Source organism: Pieris brassicae, chromosome 1, assembly GCF_905147105.1.
Source record: "Pieris brassicae chromosome 1, ilPieBrab1.1, whole genome shotgun sequence".
NCBI lineage: Eukaryota > Metazoa > Arthropoda > Insecta > Lepidoptera > Pieridae > Pieris > Pieris brassicae.
The window spans coordinates 11821438-11838852 of record NC_059665.1 but is presented as its reverse complement, the minus strand read 5'-3'; the positions used below and the strand labels follow the sequence as shown (position 1 = coordinate 11838852).

The 17415-nt window shown below is 32.8% G+C and overlaps 4 protein-coding genes across 4 annotated transcripts; 2 read left to right on the top strand and 2 right to left on the bottom strand.

Annotated features, from left to right (window-relative positions):
- The first annotated feature begins 4821 nt into the window (after positions 1 to 4821).
- On the top strand, positions 4822 to 9883 carry LOC123707613 (SET and MYND domain-containing protein 4-like). The gene is made up of 7 exons (XM_045657844.1): positions 4822 to 5196; positions 5324 to 5519; positions 5682 to 6041; positions 6148 to 6789; positions 6910 to 7125; positions 7222 to 7345; positions 9541 to 9883. Exons 1-7 carry the CDS (start codon positions 4875 to 4877, stop codon positions 9730 to 9732), a joined length of 2052 nt encoding a protein of 683 aa, XP_045513800.1. The 5' UTR covers positions 4822 to 4874; the 3' UTR covers positions 9733 to 9883.
- On the bottom strand, positions 8025 to 9475 carry LOC123707632 (dynein light chain Tctex-type protein 2B-like). The gene is made up of 4 exons (XM_045657868.1): positions 9419 to 9475; positions 9087 to 9210; positions 8562 to 8711; positions 8025 to 8481 (listed from the first exon to the last, which is right to left on the bottom strand). The coding sequence occupies exons 1-4, from the start codon at positions 9432 to 9434 to the stop codon at positions 8316 to 8318; spliced, it is 456 nt and encodes a 151-aa protein (XP_045513824.1). The 5' UTR covers positions 9435 to 9475; the 3' UTR covers positions 8025 to 8315.
- A 1184-nt stretch (positions 9884 to 11067) lies between the features above and the next one.
- LOC123707623 (stress-activated map kinase-interacting protein 1) lies at positions 11068 to 14814 on the top strand. The gene is made up of 6 exons (XM_045657856.1): positions 11068 to 11500; positions 11630 to 12019; positions 12301 to 12635; positions 12748 to 12917; positions 13633 to 13771; positions 13991 to 14814. Exons 1-6 carry the CDS (start codon positions 11178 to 11180, stop codon positions 14191 to 14193), a joined length of 1560 nt encoding a protein of 519 aa, XP_045513812.1. The 5' UTR covers positions 11068 to 11177; the 3' UTR covers positions 14194 to 14814.
- Positions 14815 to 15483: 669 nt separating this feature from the next.
- Positions 15484 to 16975, bottom strand: LOC123710413. Its single transcript, XM_045662283.1, has 4 exons — positions 16749 to 16975; positions 16505 to 16583; positions 16101 to 16184; positions 15484 to 15767 (listed from the first exon to the last, which is right to left on the bottom strand). Exons 1-4 carry the CDS (start codon positions 16840 to 16842, stop codon positions 15491 to 15493), a joined length of 534 nt encoding a protein of 177 aa, XP_045518239.1. The 5' UTR covers positions 16843 to 16975; the 3' UTR covers positions 15484 to 15490.
- Positions 16976 to 17415: the final 440 nt, after the last annotated feature.

Here is a 17415-nt window from a genome sequence, read left to right as displayed (position 1 = left end):
GCGACTTTAGATTACTGAACATTTTACCCGACTGTGACCGACAATGGCCAAAAGGAAAATTTGTTCAATTGAACGCTTCCACTTAATGCTCATATACGTCCCGATATGACGATTCACTTAAAAATGAAAAGCGAGGTTTGGTGCCGTTGGATGATCACCGTGTTATGTCAAATAAATGGTACTGCGTTTTCTTCGTATAGCATTCAGTCGAGCTTTGTCACTTGCTTGGTGATCGCAACGCCTATAACTTTCTTCTGATACATTTAAACTTAATAAATAATTTGCTAATTTAAGTGTTAATAATCACACATTATGCAATAAAAGTCTTAAATTCCATCGTGGCGTCTCAACAAGTACATTGAATGTTATCTAAAGCGAAATAAAAACGCCCGACTGACTTAACAACCTATTGTTTTTCGTATAAATATAATTACATTGAGTAGCTCTTTGTATTTAACTAATGACAGACTTCTTAATAGAATAATAAAATGACCCACTAAGGTTTACTGATTTCTTAAGGGGAATTACAATGTTGACAGTGGCTGCCTTTCATAGGATAGCAAATCTTCGGTTTTCGGATATTCTATATCAGATTGGGGCAAGAAGGGAAAAGTCGCGGATTTAGACTTGACAGATCATCAGAGCAGATCATCTACATAGATATGGTTTCAAACCAAATAGTTTGACCATCAACTAAAATTTTACAGTCGTGTTCCATGACAAGTCTATTGGATCCAATCCCATAAAAGCGTATCTTAAATGCCTTGAACATGATAAAGCAACAACTACTATATTTATTACGTTTTTTATTAGTTAATATGGAAAAGAAGATAAATAAAGATATACTATCGAGCTGGATTACGATAAAACGTGTAAATGTGGCACGAAATCTATCTGAGGATTATTTGAGGGAGCATTTAGGATTAGATAAATATTATATTTAACAATAGCGTATTGAATCGTATTGGATTTAAGAATTAAATATTATCAGTCTAAGCGTTATATTATTTATACTCAGCAATTGACATTATATATGTCAGTAGTTTAATTGTTGTGTTGTCACTGAGTATGCTGTGAATAGTTTTGAATGAGATGAAATGTTATGCATTGAGTTGGAGCTACTAATAATAACGTCTTAATCATTAGCTTATTAAGTCAATAGATTTTCAATGAACCGATATCGATAAATAAAAGTTATGTTATTCTTGACTTCATTGATTAAAGTAGGTATAAATAAAAATTTATTTATCTTTTTTTGTAATTCAATGAAATAAAAAGGTATTTGTTGTACAATGATTACATTCTTCCTTTAACTAGATAAAGCAGACGCATTATTACTTATTTCCTTGGTACCCTATTATACGCCCTCGTGTATTATCTTTTAAAACATATACCTACTTTGACCGTTATAGCCCTGACTTGATAAATTGATAAAGTCCTAGTATCGAATTTCAATATTTGAGGAACATAATACTTAAGGTTTTTCAAGTTCTGTGAAACTGATTTACCACATGTGGATGTATCCACATCATGGTGATTAATAATCAAACTGTATTCTAAAATAAATTTATTTTAAAATGTATAGATAATTTCTGTCTTATTAGGTCTCTTCGCACCTTAAAGTACCTCTCGATCCTCTAAATGACTTATGGAAAAACACGGCAAAGTTTGGAGAACAAGCAGAGGATAATTATAGTGCAATTTATTCACAGCGGAAATATTTTTATGAAAATGACCAGCATATATATATGACCAGTATTACTTTTTAATTTTATAACAATTACTTGGAAGCCACGTAGAAATAGTCCAATTTCGGGTTTCTTTTCTCGCTTCACAGCATAAGAAAAGGTGTAATCCGAAGTTTAAAATATAAACCTCGTGCATATTCTTGTAAAACGAAATGTACGCCCATTAGCTCATGATAAATTAAACAATCAAGACAGATTACAAGACGCCGACTACTTACAAAGAAAATATTTTCTTAAAATTAAATCATCGCTAAACAGAGAAAGCAGATAAGCACTGGGAACCTTCGTATGCCATATTTCATAGCTGATAACCGGCGCCCGCTCTGGCAGAGTGGCATTGACCTTGGGATATGCTTGATTAACAATAACCTATAGTTTACTGTATATTTATTGAAATTAATGAACCTAGATGTGCCACAAATAACGGTTCGGTGGCCGTCGATACACAATCTTATACTAGAATAATAAGTCCTGAGTACAACGTTAAAATATCTTCTTACCAGGAAGAAAGGCACACAATATTATCAGCCGTAAGGATTTGGAGAAATTCTATTAGTTTGGAAAGAAAGAGAGGTTAGACTGATGCTAATACCTTGCCTCACGATAGTTCTCAAAAACGCACTCAACACTCACTATAAAATTCTAATCTAACTATTATCAATTATAATTAACAAAAAGTATATTTCAAAATAAAAATGTGTCTAACGTAGCCCGAGTAAATCTCAACAATGACTCAACTAACAAATGTGACGGTCGGCCGAGAAAAAATATTTGGGATCACCCTCATCAAAAATTATTAAATTGAAATTATGTATTTCGAACAATCTGCAATACATATTATATATGAAACTCGTTCTCATTTGTCTTAGTATTAGAACTGGATAAAAAATCAACTGCTTTAACCGTGCATTCTTAATTATTAGACTTTTTTAATTACCATTTTATATTAAACGTTATGGTCTTTACAAAATACTGTAATAATGTTTAAATAATAGGATATTTCGATTTAATATAACCACATGAGCATTGAGCATTAACCACAAGCTTCGAGATATACTAAGTTCTAGGCTTTCCTCCATCTTCGAGGAAATACTTAAGGAAGCACAATGTCATTTATCAAACATATTAAATTGTTTATGTCCTGCTTAAATGTACATAAACTATTGGTGTGGCATTTTGAAATTAAGAAATGATCACAACAAATGAAGCGATTATCTTCTAATTATTTATCAATGTACATATATAATGCGCAATGTGAATATTAATGGCGTTTGAATTAATCAGAGCACGTTGAGGTTCCTCATCACCATTGAGACCTGATTTGTTTGACAATCAAAGAAATACAAGTCGTGATCATAAATTCCACAATCGACCGTGGAAAAGTTTCTGATTATTGCCATTATTTATTATTATTTACGTGAGCAAGTGTAATTTATGTAACGTAACCTAACCACTTTACTTTTTTTTATTTTTGCAAATGTTAATATATCCGATTAAAATAATAAGAAAGGCCGGAAGTTTGTCAAATAATAATGCTACATGTGACATGCGACAAGCTCTTAACGACGCGACCGGACTACAAATTATCTAACCTTGCTTATGACATTGTTTATTTAATTGCAAGTTAAACGAGCAATAAACTTATAATGCGAAGTTATAATTATAGCAATGATGAATTTATCCATCTTCAAGGGAAGAGGACATCTTCCGACACAACGCAGACTATGTAAATAAGCAAATGATTCACAGAGCCTCCTTAGGTCAATCAAAAGTCAAACGGTCACGGAAATGGCTGGAATCACAACAATACTAAATACCTATGAATAATAAGGGTAATATTTATAAAGAAATGAGTTCTTTGGCCAGTGTTATCGCTCCACTGTTTGCATCGTCACAATACAATGTTTAATGTATAAAACATTCCGACGAGGAAAATAATTAGCAAGAGGAAGACTACACCGCTTCCCGAGACCCGAAATCCAATGCCACAAAGCAGTCGACTGAATATAAAATTAGGATAATCAATGAAAGGGAAATCAATCACCGACTTATTTATTAGTAATAGCACTGAAAACGTATATTCATGTTGGTCACCCACTGTTGTGTATTAAAATATCTCATTCGTAAATATTTTGTTTATAAAACATGTTTTTTTTTCGGCCCATTCATCATTTACAGACCAGCGTAAGTGACTTTTAATAATGAGTTATATAACAAAGTTATTATAAGACATGTATACTGGTAACTTAATGGTGACTTGTACCACATATCATTATGTTAATTATAAGTTATTTGCAGTTTCCATTTGTACCTACTAAGTTTGTTAAACTTCGTACCTATGTTTTCCTGCAGAATATCGCGTTTGAGTTTTATTTAACAAAAGTACCTAATTCTGGCCAAATGAATTTAGGCAACATGATTACTTTTGATAAAAAATATATACCCAAGTTACAATGCGTTTAAGTTTTTACGTTAAATAAGCACGGGTGAGTGAACATGACCTTCGACAAGTTTAAAATTTTTCGAGACAAGCTTTTCCTAAGCCAATCAACATGCACGGACACATTTCCGTTTGTGACAATTTTATTACACTTAAATAGAACACTAATTTTCACTTAATGCGTCAATTTCTAATATTACATGCTGTATGTATGTGCTATATGTACCTACTGGCAATTGTAATGTAATTGCAAATAACTACTTGATTAAAAACAATGTCATATATAAATATTTGTCGCCTTTCTCTTAGGTACGTAGATATATACAAAAAAAATATTTTATCACCTTGAGTTCCATAAAGTGTAACAAAAAACATAAAATACAAAGCATTCGCCATACTGCTCAAATTCACACTATTTTGTCGACCAGCATTTTGGGACACAATTAGTATCGACTACGTTTGGTATGATTGTTTTTGTATTAACTAAATGAGTTACTAATAAATACAAACTATGCTGTAATCTGGACGCATGAATGTTTAGATGTTTCGAGTCAAGACACCAGTTGGAGCCAAAAATAAAAATAGATCGCCTCGTTACACCGGCTTTCACTAACACGCTGTGTTTAACCTAAACTCCTGCGCTTGGCAATAGTATTGCAGTCAATTTTGCTTGTTCTTTTACAACAATGGCTGATGTGGTCGGGTTTTTTAAGCATTTTCATGAACACGTCAATAGTTCTTTAGATGATGTGACGAGAACAAATTTTGCTAATTTAGAAACGAATTCAAAACGTGTAGCATATTTAAGTGGTCTACCTCTAATAAAATCCTACGACCTGACACCGGAAGTAGCAAAATGTAAAAGTGGGGGTGAGTTTCCTGTCAATAAGCGTCTGGAGAAAGCACGCCTTTTCAAGGATGAGGGAAATAGGGAAGTGCAAAGAGGTGACTGGGCGAAGGCCATGCAACTATACAGTTTGAGTTTGATCAATATGCCAAAGAAAGAAAGTAAGTTGTGTTTATTATGTACATAAGTTATGAAGACAATCAAATGTATATGAGAATTGCAATCATGTCAACTAAAATACCGAGATGCGGTATGCTTTCAAACCATTCTTCTTACCAATTTTTTCAGCTGAAGAACTAGCTATTGTACTGGCAAACCGCTCCGCTGCGCTCAATCACTTGGAGCAACATGAGGAGTGTCTGGCGGACATCAGGCGCTGTCTCGATTTGGGATATCCTCGCCACTTGCGTTACAAGGTTTATGAGAGAAGAGCCAGATGTCTTCTGGTACTCAAGAGGAACCAAGATGCTGTCAAAGCTTTCCAGTGTGTTTTAATTTTAAGCCTTTCTCTCTGATTATTTTTCCTTCGTCACCGTTTCACCGCCGTCTAATATGATGTAAAGACCTCATTTAGCTAAACTAGATATTAATAACACGTCGACATGAGTTATTTAATATCGAAATATCTATAAAATGTGTTTTTTAGGAATACTATCTCATCCCTTGACGAAGCAAAAAACCTGCACCAAGAAAAGAAGCAAAAATTACTAACGGATGCAAAATTAATGTTAGAGGTTCTTAACAAAGGCCTCGTCCTCGCCGGCTATCCAAAAGACCCCAAACCCATAAACAAAATTGTGCCCAAGCCGAAACTGCCTGGAAAACATAATATAAACTATCCCGCTGCATCTCAAGCTATTCAAATAGACCATGATGAAACAAGAGGAAGATATGCGACAGCTTCCAGGGATATTCAAGTTGGAGAAACACTGCTCATTGAAAAGCCACACAGCGGTGTTTTGTTAGCAGAATACGCTGCAACGCATTGTCAAAACTGTTTTTCTAAGTAGGTACTATAACGCATTATATATATAAACTATATAATCCTTATTGGATACACTTAAGCATTCTTTTGATAAATAATGAAATCTAAAAGATTTTTATCATTGCAGATGCCCAATAGCTCTTGGCTGTCCGACATGCCCTAACGTAGTATTCTGTAGCGACCACTGCCAAGAAGTGGCGCTGACATCATACCATGCTTATGAGTGCCCTATCCTGCCCTTAATATGGAAATCGGGTTGCTCTATCACGTGCCACATAGCTTTGCGAATGATTACTCAGAACTCTAAACAGTACTTCAAAGAAATAAGCAAAGATTTGGATAAAAAACCCACTGGTCCATACAAAACAAACGATTACAGAAATATCTATAACTTAGTATCACATGAAGATAAAAGAACTAAGCAGGACTTGCTGCATAGGAGTCATATGGCAGTATTTCTGGTAAAGCTCCTTGAACTAAGTGGTTATTTCGATACCAAACCTAGAGAAACACTTATAGATATAGATGAAATAAAGACAATGGGTGTTGCTGAAAGACATCGCGACGACGTAGAACTGTTTGGAGGTCTCATTCTAAAGAACACCCAAGTTCTCCAGTTTAACGCTCATGAAGTATTTGAATTACAGTGTTCTAAGCCCCGTCAGGAACAAAATGTAATCAAACATAATGGTGATTCAGTTTTCGTGGCAGGCGCTGTGTTTCCCACCCTCGCGTTATTTAACCATTCGTGTGATCCGAGTGTTGTCAGGTAATGAGAACTAAGCTACTAAGAATAAGAACAGGTAAAAAATAGATATAAAAAATATGTTAATGTTAATCATATTTTTTTTCAAATTAAAATTTTTGAAGTATAGAGTTGCCTTTCCAGATACTTTTCAGGACCCTACATAATCGTGCGCTCTGTAAAAAATATAAAGAAGGGAGAAGAAGTTGCAGAGAACTATGGACCGATATTCACCATGACATCCAAAGAGGAGAGGCAGGCTACTCTGAAAGACCAGTATTGGTTTGATTGTACCTGCGAGCCTTGTCAGCAGAATTGGCCTCGCTACGACCAAATGAATGAAACTTATATGAGATTTAGGTAAGTGTCTAATGTGTCAATTTGATGGCAGAGACTACATGAGTAAAAGACGAATTTTACGGAAATTTTCATCTACAACATCATTCTTTTGCATAGATGCGATTCAGGTCAACCTTGTCCCAATGTATTGCCAGTGGCCCATGATTGCACAGAGTTCATGGTTAAATGTGGACTTTGTCAACAATTCACTAACATCTTGAAGGGATTGAAGGCACTGCAGGTAATTGATTTATCTTTTATTTTAGTATTTTAAATCGAAAAGCTATTATATTTAGAAAATCAACATGTCAACTTGTTGTTTTTTACTCTACAACGAAAATCGACCGTTTTCTGGCAACATAAGACGATAATATATTTACATACAAATTAGCCGCCGAGTTGGAAGCGATCCCATGTCCGCATTACAACAAATTACGATCCATTTGATAATATAAGGCAAATATCTGTTTTGGCTTGTGGCTTTTAGCAATTTCTAAAATATACCTAACATGGATGTGATAATTTTTCATTTCAATAATAGCATAAATACACAATTTCCGCGATATAACATTATTAACAACACAGTACCAATCACTTTTTGCTATATCTATATTTCACGTTCAATCCAGTTTAAATTAAGTTTAATAAAGTCTCCGGTTTGCCGGTTTGCACTGTTCCCTCGCCTCATACAGCAACAGCATACCTTCTCGAGTCGGCATCACAACCGTAAATCGACAAACAACGCACTCGGCTATTCAAGACCTTTAATAATGATCGCCCATTTTATATCCGTTAAATAGGCTTATTTGAATGATAAATGCATAAATTTAATTGTTTTAAACTCATTTTGGGCTATTGTTGACATTCTTATCACGAGAAAATGTTGGCTTACGTTTATTAATGGGAAGCAAATGACCACAAAAACTATAATTATTTATTGCAATACAAGTATTTTCAACCGTCGCGTACCTTAATTAATGAATTAAATTAAACAAAAATACCATCGAACTATTCTTGTTTAATGTTAAGTTTCAGTTAAGTAGCAAGTGAGTCTAAAACTTTTTAAGACTCACTTGCACCATCAGTCGGCGGTCTGGGCTCAGGTGAAATGTTCATTTTCTCCCGAGATCTTTAAGATTTGTCACTTGATTTGTCAACGCTCCGATCAAAGGCATCGGCGGTGATCACGTTGAGAGCGAAATCCGCAAATTCTAATATAAATATACACCGTACACAATAGTATAGCAGAATATTGTATCACTCCTATACAAATCATCTGCATAGTCATCTGTCTCGGGGTCCCATATACATCGCTGTCCACACTTTACTCCGGCCCCTTTCAGTTCCAGTATTGTTGTTTGCACTATTACTTTGTACCTGTAAAAATATAATAATTGAACAAGTGGCATTTATTTAATGTTTGGTTCTGGTGGTTATGGGCCTTTAGCATCGATTACCGTTTCATGTCCAGCTCTTGAACGCGTTGCCGAACGGCGTTAGCGATAAGTTTGGCCCATCGCGGCGCCTGGTCGGAGCGGTATTGTCGCCCGCTCAACTGCTCTTGCATTGTCGATACAATAATATCCCGCACATTTTGAGCCTGAAATCTATAATTTACGAGTGATAGTAGATCCCGGATGGAGTCTTTTAAGTACTATGATAAGCCCTGGAGAACAATCTTGACAGTTTTTATACCACACTTTTTATACATAATTTATATAATACATTTTTAACATGAATACAGATTGTAGCAGTAAACGTAAATTAAGACTTGTTTTTTTTAGGTAGATATACTAAATACAAAATAAACATGTATTTTGACTATGACAAGCTATTCACCTTATTGTAAAATATTATTTTGAATTATATACCTTGGTCCTTTAAATAAGAGATATTCAAAGCATCCTAATAAAGACAGATTTGAGAGAGAAAAAATCCTAAAAGAAACCCTGCCCTTTAGTACTGATAATGGCTTTGCTTACTTTTCTCCAAGGCTAGGTCGCACTTCATATTTAGGTGGGGCAAGAGGCTTCTCTGTCTCCACAGGAGTAAGAGGAGTTTCACTTTCTGCTCCTCCTGCCTCTATTACCTCTGCCTCTTCCTCTACTGTAACCAGAATAAATATTGGCACCATTAATAAATAAATTATCAATACTAAGATTTCAAAAAGCAGGACTTGGTCTTGAGTTGTCTTTTAGTGGAAACTATGTATAAAGGTTTAAAAAAAATCATCTAGTTTATTATAATAACAACGATCATCTGTTTGCCTTGTATCCAGCAAGTATTTATATAGTCATATTTTTTACCAACTAACCTTCCTCATCTGCCATCTGAATAAAATATGTCACATATTACACCCTAATATCTGAAAAATACATTTCAAAATTTAAAATATAAATTATTGTCCTACTTTACCCAAGTTTCTTATATTTTCAGGACACAGAGGTAATGTACACACTTGGTCGAGCTGCTATGGAAGAAGGAAAATATGGAGAGGCCATAAAGAAATTAGTAGAAGTATTAAAGCTCTATGATTCAACTCTCGCACCACCTTATAAATCCTATTATGATTGTGTACAAGATTTAAGAAGATGCATGCTATCCTTTGGAAACTTCAGCGTTGCTTAAATAATGACCTTTTATAATTAACATTTTGTATAATCTCAAGTAAAATTTGGACGTAACGTATTATAGTTTTGTTTTGGCAAAGAGATGAGTATAGTTAGTATTTTGACCTTTGGTTACCCCTAATAAAAAAATTGCTTTTTACTTACAAGAAAATATATTTTTTGTTTTATTTATTTCCTCTGGTTATTGTCAATATATAGGAAATAAAGAATATAACCTTAAATTATAAAAATATAGCTTTAGTTATTGTAATAAAGCACTAATTACTTATTTGTGAATTTATTCGAATTTATATTATATTGCAATAATTATTTATTGGTTCAACTACTTATTCAATCGGACAATTGACAAGCGTCAGTTACTATGGGAACCAATAAAGTTCAAAAACTAGTAAACTACAGTACTATACTACTATAGTTCTACCGAAATCTCATGGCAAATAAAAATTTGTTGTGAGCAATACTGGGAAAATTGGATTAATTTGTTGAATTGATCTTGATTTTGTTTAATTTTTATTTATATCTTTAGCATTAATGAACATGAAGTACATTATTTATTTGTATGCAGAATGTTGTTTTACATCGGGTTCATAAGATAGGAAAATATTTCATGAAAAATCAATCAATCGTAAATAATTTATGTACTAATTTATTACATAAATTCCAATTATCAACATCATCCAAATAACTTAAAACCTCATTCAGAACGATAAAAGGACGATGATAAAAACGATAAAAGATGATGGTGATGATAAAAAGGTGTTTATTATAAATCGCTCTTCTAGCATTCCAATTAGCTTATCATGCTTGATGAAATCAAAAATTTGGTACAAAGCCATTTTATCCACCAGTGTTTACAATGATCCACCTCGCTCCAAGTGATATACTTTTAGATGGACCAGCCATATCTTTGCGTTGCCAGTACTTATTCACAAAACATGAACCGTAAATGTAAGTCTCGTCTAAATAAATGACATTCAATTTATTTTTCTCTGCAGCTTCGCGGTTTTCCTTTATACGCTTTAAAAACTTGTATTTATGAAGTTTTATGTTATCTCTCTCTCCATCAAAATGGTATTTTTTGATTGGCATTTAACAACAACAAAACTAAAATCTGCCTTGAGGTACACCGTGAGTTATACAAGAGTCATCACTTACTCTCCCAATCCCATCTTTGTCGACATGTAGAAGAATTTGAGGCAGCTCAAATTAATCGATGCTGGCAAGTGGCAACATTCCATCGCGCGATCTCAATTCACAGCAATACGTTCTGTAGGGGACTTCTAAGTTCTTTGTCAACATTTTAATATATATTATCTGTAGCTTCTGAGCCGTCAAGGCTTTGACAAATTGCGTTCGGTCCTAATAATGTTTGTTTATAAGCACAAACTATAAAATAGATTCCAATAATAGTTGAGTTTTACAAAAAAAAAGAATTTAAAAGCTATGGCTACCTATGATAACAAAGCTTGGCTTCTAAAAAATATAAGAGATGCATTTATTGCAACAGACGATACCGGTTTGTGCGAAATTGTAATGGCTGGTGAAGATTTTTCAAAAATTTTCCAAACCAAAGCAATTGAAGAGAAAAAGCGTATGAAAAATAGAATAATAAATAGGCCAAGCACAAGTAAGGGCAGAGACAGTTTCGCTGAGGATGATGAGAGAGATATAGCGACACTGTTTGATCCATACCCTGATATGGAAGACAGCGATGAGGATCCAATGTATGGCAGTTGGTTCCGTCACGAAGAGTTTGGAGGGCACAGGTTATACACAGCAGACTCTTAGAACGACTTAAAATAAGATTTTATTATCATGGTTTCAAAAAGCTTTAATTAGGTAGTCAAATGAAAAAGTGTTTTGGTAACTTGATATATGATACAATTTTATTACAGACAAAGATCGAACACAGCGCAATGGCTAGACAAAAAGGAATTAGCTTTAAAAAAGGCAGCGAAAATAAAAGTGGTAAAATGGGAAGAACCATATCCTCAATTAACTGAAGACCAAAAAGCTGAAGCATTCAAAAAAGTTGAGGTTAAAAGGCCACAAAAACAGAAGTCTTTACTTACAGAGCAATTAGAGAAGTGTCCTGATTTGCCTCATCGTCAATATCTAGAGTATGCAAAGTTTGATGGCACAGCACAACTTGGGTTGCCGACTAAAGTATTTAAAATTTTCATGACAACTGTCCCAGAAAAACATCAAAATTATCCAGTCATTGTTTGTGTTATTGCCAGTGCCAAGATCAAAGATTTGATAGGCTTCACTTGCTATAAATACAGGTAATATTTTATTTTATTTAAGTTAATAAATCCCTTTACTTACTCACTTATGCAGGTAAAATCTTCTGAAACTCTCTAACCTAGCCTGTCTTCAATTTGGCATTTTAAATGAATGAAGCAGAAATTTATGAATTTATGGGAGTTATATTTAATACTAAGCAGTACAAAAAAATAGGAACATCAATAACCTCAATCAAAACTATTTGTATATTGACACTTGATCACAATTCATTTTATTAGGTAATCTAATCTAATCTTTGTACACAATTTTAATTTTTCAGTATAGAACATCCTGATATTACACTTGGCTCAGTACATGATTATGGACTTTGTATAGCAGAGGATGACGGTGAAGTTGACTGGGCTTTCCCCTGCTTAGACAACAATGAACCATGTTCAAAGTTTGGTTTTACCTGTCTTGGGCTCATAGATACAAAACAAAAGGACAAAATTATTCAAGTGACTACGCCAATTCCAGATATTGATATGGGCCACAGTGTCTTTTGTTTCCCAAAAGCCCCTGATTCTGGACAAAGTAATATAAACTCCACCAAGCAGCATACAGGTGGCAGTGATACATCAGAAATTATGAAAGCCATGTATTCTGTTACTGAAGGTATATTTTGATAAGTATTCATGGAGAACATACTGTGACAATTTTTATTGACATAAATATAATTAATTTATTGCTAAAACAAGCTAATTAATGTTTCTTTTTGTTAACTTAGGTAAGGGGTTGGGCTTCCAGTCGGGCCCGCCCTTGACGGACGCACCACAGGATAAGCTGTACCGGGTACAGTTGTTACACAAAGTGAGGGCTAGCACTCCAGTCCAACTCTGTATAACACTGGATCAGATTGAAGTTGTCCCACTTGTAACGCAAAAACATGCATTTTGGGTAAGTCAACTAATACTAACATTTACGCAATGCTTTTCGCGACATCTCGTGCCATTTATCGAGATCAATCCCGAACTTAACATGACGAGATATCGTAGTATTAACGACATTCAGTGGCAGGAGCATCAGAAAAGTTAATCTCTTCTATGAACAAGCTTATCTCTGAACGTTGAATAAATGCAATCGCACCGTTGTTATATTTGAAAGTCCCTGTAATTACTTGGAATACTTGAATGCCGACGAAATATTCCAATTAAAGAAATTCCCATTGCAAGAAATTAAAAATATAATCAAACTATTATAGTCGTCAGGTACGCTTCTAAACTTCTCCACTGTTGGTAATGAGATTAACACTGCAACAGAAAACTAAGATAAATTGCCTCTTTTGATGATTTTAATTAACGCGCTGCTGCATAAAGACAAACATTACAGTTTAAGAGAAATTAGAACAGATTCTGAGAGCAGCTAAAAGTCGTTCACGTGTTTCTATGAGTATGGGGTAGCTTTTTACACTTCGCTTATAATAGCTTACTCGTGCTTATTTTCAAAATCCTTCCTAATAATCTAGGATAGGTAGATAGAAGTTATTCTGGAAATAACTTTCTCTGGTTTTCGAAAATTTCCTGAGATCTCGAATTAATACTCGAGATTGCATTCCTTACTTACATTATTGCTTCTTTCTATTTTCATCATTATATTGAATATTTTTTTATAGTCGAGGCCAAAATACTTTCTGCACAGCATGAACTCGGTGGCATGGTGTCAAATACTAGAAGCAAAGAGCAATAAGACATCATTCCGGATTGTCTACTCACCTAGTCATGATACTGCCTTCAACGACTCATACACAGCAGGTACATCAATTATTTTAATTAATCATTTATTGTCAAAAAACTGTTCACTACTAGGGTAAAAATAACACTAAGGGTTTTAAACCTGAGTTTTTATTCAAATATCTTTATTTTTCTGCGAGAGATTTAAGGATCTCTAAACACATTATTTAACCTGAAAAAAATGAGACTAACTAACTTTTTATTCATATTTAAAGCTTTTCTATTTATTTATAATTATAGGTAACTCCAGTGCTTTCCAAGCCACAGCAATTTATAAGAAACACGATTTTGAGTGCGATCACGACACAGCACGAAGAATCGTCGATAAAGTAAACACTATATTAGATCTCAGAAATAGTCCGTGTCGTCGAGAATATAAAAACACCAAAGAGAAGAAACTTCATACAAGACGAAGTTTCCACACAAAACAATTAAAAAGTTGAGTGCTATATTCTGCCTTTTGAAAGTTCCTTTATACAAGTGTTGACTGAATTTATTATGAAATTAATACGACGGGCTAAAGCTTTTTGAAAAGATGTTCGAAAAAGTAAAAACAGACCTAGTCTAAAAAAAACTACAGGTGAAAATGTATTGAATAGCTAAACATTACTATTTCCATAACTATTTAAATAATTTTAAGTTTTTTTCTGATAGGAATAATCTTCCTATAGATTGGTGTGACAATCACTCATCCACTATGGTTGCAGTTTATGGTATCTAATATATAATGATTATTTTTTCAACAAGCAGAAGTGTAATTGTTTTAAAGGCAACTTTAAATTTCAAACTCATTTTCCTATTAATAAAAGTAAGGAAGTAGTAGTAGTAGCTTTCGTTCTTTGCAGTTGTTTACATTCTTCTTTGACTTGCAGACCTAACATGTAACTAGTTATAAGGGTAACCAAATTCTCTTTGTTAATTATATATAAACAGTCACTATGGTGACTGTGAAAGAAACAAGTATTAGGGCTGGTAACAACAACCATATACTTTACAGTTTTGTCAATATACTTTATCAAAAAGCTATCAATATTAAAAAGTCAATAAATCATTTATAATTTTAATATTATGTATGTTTTAAAAGTTTAATTCCAGTACTAATATCCTGCAAAACCGTTAATTCCTTTCACTCAACAATGAAAATTAACGTAGTTTACCAAGAGTATTTAAGTTAAATAGTAGTAGGTGTAAGTATTTTTTAATTCCATTCTCGTTTTAAAATGGAATTCAGGGTTTTAGATCACAGAATTGATATCCTTAAACACTGCCACATGGAAATTGTACTGCCATACTTTGTATTTTGTGAGTTGTGATAGTTTGTCGTCCATTGAATGATGATTGTTTTAATTACAAACCTTAATAATAACCATATGGTAGTTGAAATTTGTTTATAGCTAAATGCTTTAATAATTTAATTAATTGAATATTTTCAATTATACAAACATACAAAAATCAAATTTTTAAATGGAAAATTACTTAATTTGAATATATATAATTTGTTGTATTACAAAATTAAAAAAAATTGTTGTTTCTACTGGCTAGGAACAATTCCAGGCTGAACATATTGAGTCAATCTCCAATTACTAGGATATATTTTTATTAAGAATAAAACATTTTGAGATTTTATTGATGGGCATAACTATAATAATAAAGTTCTTAAATAATTGTTTTTAAACTTTCAATTAGAATTAAATATTGTGCAAATACTCTAAAATTAAAATATAATATTTTATGATTGGTTTAATTTTCTACAAAATCCATAGTACTGTTTTCAAATATATAATCATGAATTTTATCTATTTTAGATTCCACATTTGTAAGAATTACATTTTCTAGTTCAGTTGCTTTTCGATAAAATGCTTGAGCAATTTTTACAGATTTGTGCAGACCCTGCTGCCTTTCAATAAGTTGAGATAAATTAATTTTTCTGTTCAGAAATTCAATATCTTCTGCATTAAGAACTGAATAAGTTTGGCTTTCCAAGGAATTAGGTCTTTTCTGAGCAATCTTGCATTGTCTGCAAACAAGAATTGGGCATGAAAAATATTGTAAACATAATAGATAATGTATTTACATTAAATATTATAGAAAATCTTTTCAGTTTTGGTTTATATCAATCTTATCTTAATCATAACCATTGCCTTCTGAACCTATTACAAGATATGAAATATTAATAAATGATACTTTCAGTCTTCTGAAAGTTTAAAAAATTAATAAAAGGTTATAAACTGTTGCTCTAAACAAACAAAATTGAAATTGCATCAAGATACTTTTAACTCATACATTTTTGATATTAGAAAAACTCGATACTAAGAAAGCTATTTGGAAAAACAAGTTATTTCAAACTTACAAGCGAAGTTCTTGGTAAACATCACGTCTTCTTATTAATTCTTCTTTCCACAATGACTTTTCATACAATAAAGCATTATAATACCTAAAACAAAATATTTCTTAGATATACACATAACAAATATTTAGTGACTCTAAAATCATTTTTTTTAAATATTTAGAACAAAATAACACACTTTAGAAAAAAATAAAATGAACAGAAATTTCAGTTTCCTACCTACTGAGCCCAACACAACAATAATAAAATTGTAAAGGCTCATAGCATTAGTTGATAAAATGTTTTTAAAAAAGTAGAGTGGGTGGCCATATGCCAGTAGAAACATGTTTGTTTCCTCTCAATAAAATGTTGAGACAAATATTAACCATTAGGCTAATGTAGACATTTACTATTATTATTAAACACACTTTGTGACAGCTTCATTATGTGCTTTCCTCTCATCTCCATTGGTGCTATCCAGTTTATTCTCTGCATGAAGAGCTGGCGCTAGAAAGTGAATTATTAATTTAAAATAAAAATTATAGGATAGAGAATTATTATTGTATAATAGTGTATATGTTAAGCACGAAGTGAATCAGAAAGATATTTTATTTTCATTATATAAAAACACCTGTTACATAACCATTTCATTATTAAAAATTGTTTATTTACCTAGAGATTCGCGTCTTACAAAAAATGTAGATCTACGACGACGCGGTGGGGACACAGGCACCTGTATATCACTTTCTTCTAAACAATTTTCCATTCTTGATAATAACTATGGAATGAAATTGAATTGTACGTAAATTCCAAAGGAAAACTACCTTTCAAATTGTATATTTGTAATACAAATTGAAATTATATTTAAAATTTTAAATCACAACGGAATACGGAAAGTCAAAACTTGAAACAATTTATAATTCTATATATGACTTAGGGTAACATTTAAGTTGTCAGCTGTTAACCTTGAACCTACTCCTGCATATCTATCTTTCAATATTTTTTTTCCAACAGACAAATATACAGTATTTAAAATAGTCTTAAGTAATAATAATGATTAAAAATTTATAAATAGAAAATTAAAATAAATTTAAAAAGTTTGGTCCCCGTGACAGTGTAGCTTTAATGCTGGCAGCATTATACTGCTGTCTTTTCTAGCTATTCTTTGAGCGAGGAAATCACCAGCTCTGGAGTCACCAATTGATGATGTGTTTTCCACATCTGTTAAAAAGAGGAGAGAAGGAAAGTATAAAATAAATTGTTACGCGTAATGCTAGTTATCAATCCCTACGTATGAACAAACCGCTCACACAAGCCAATCGTATCGCTGATATAAATA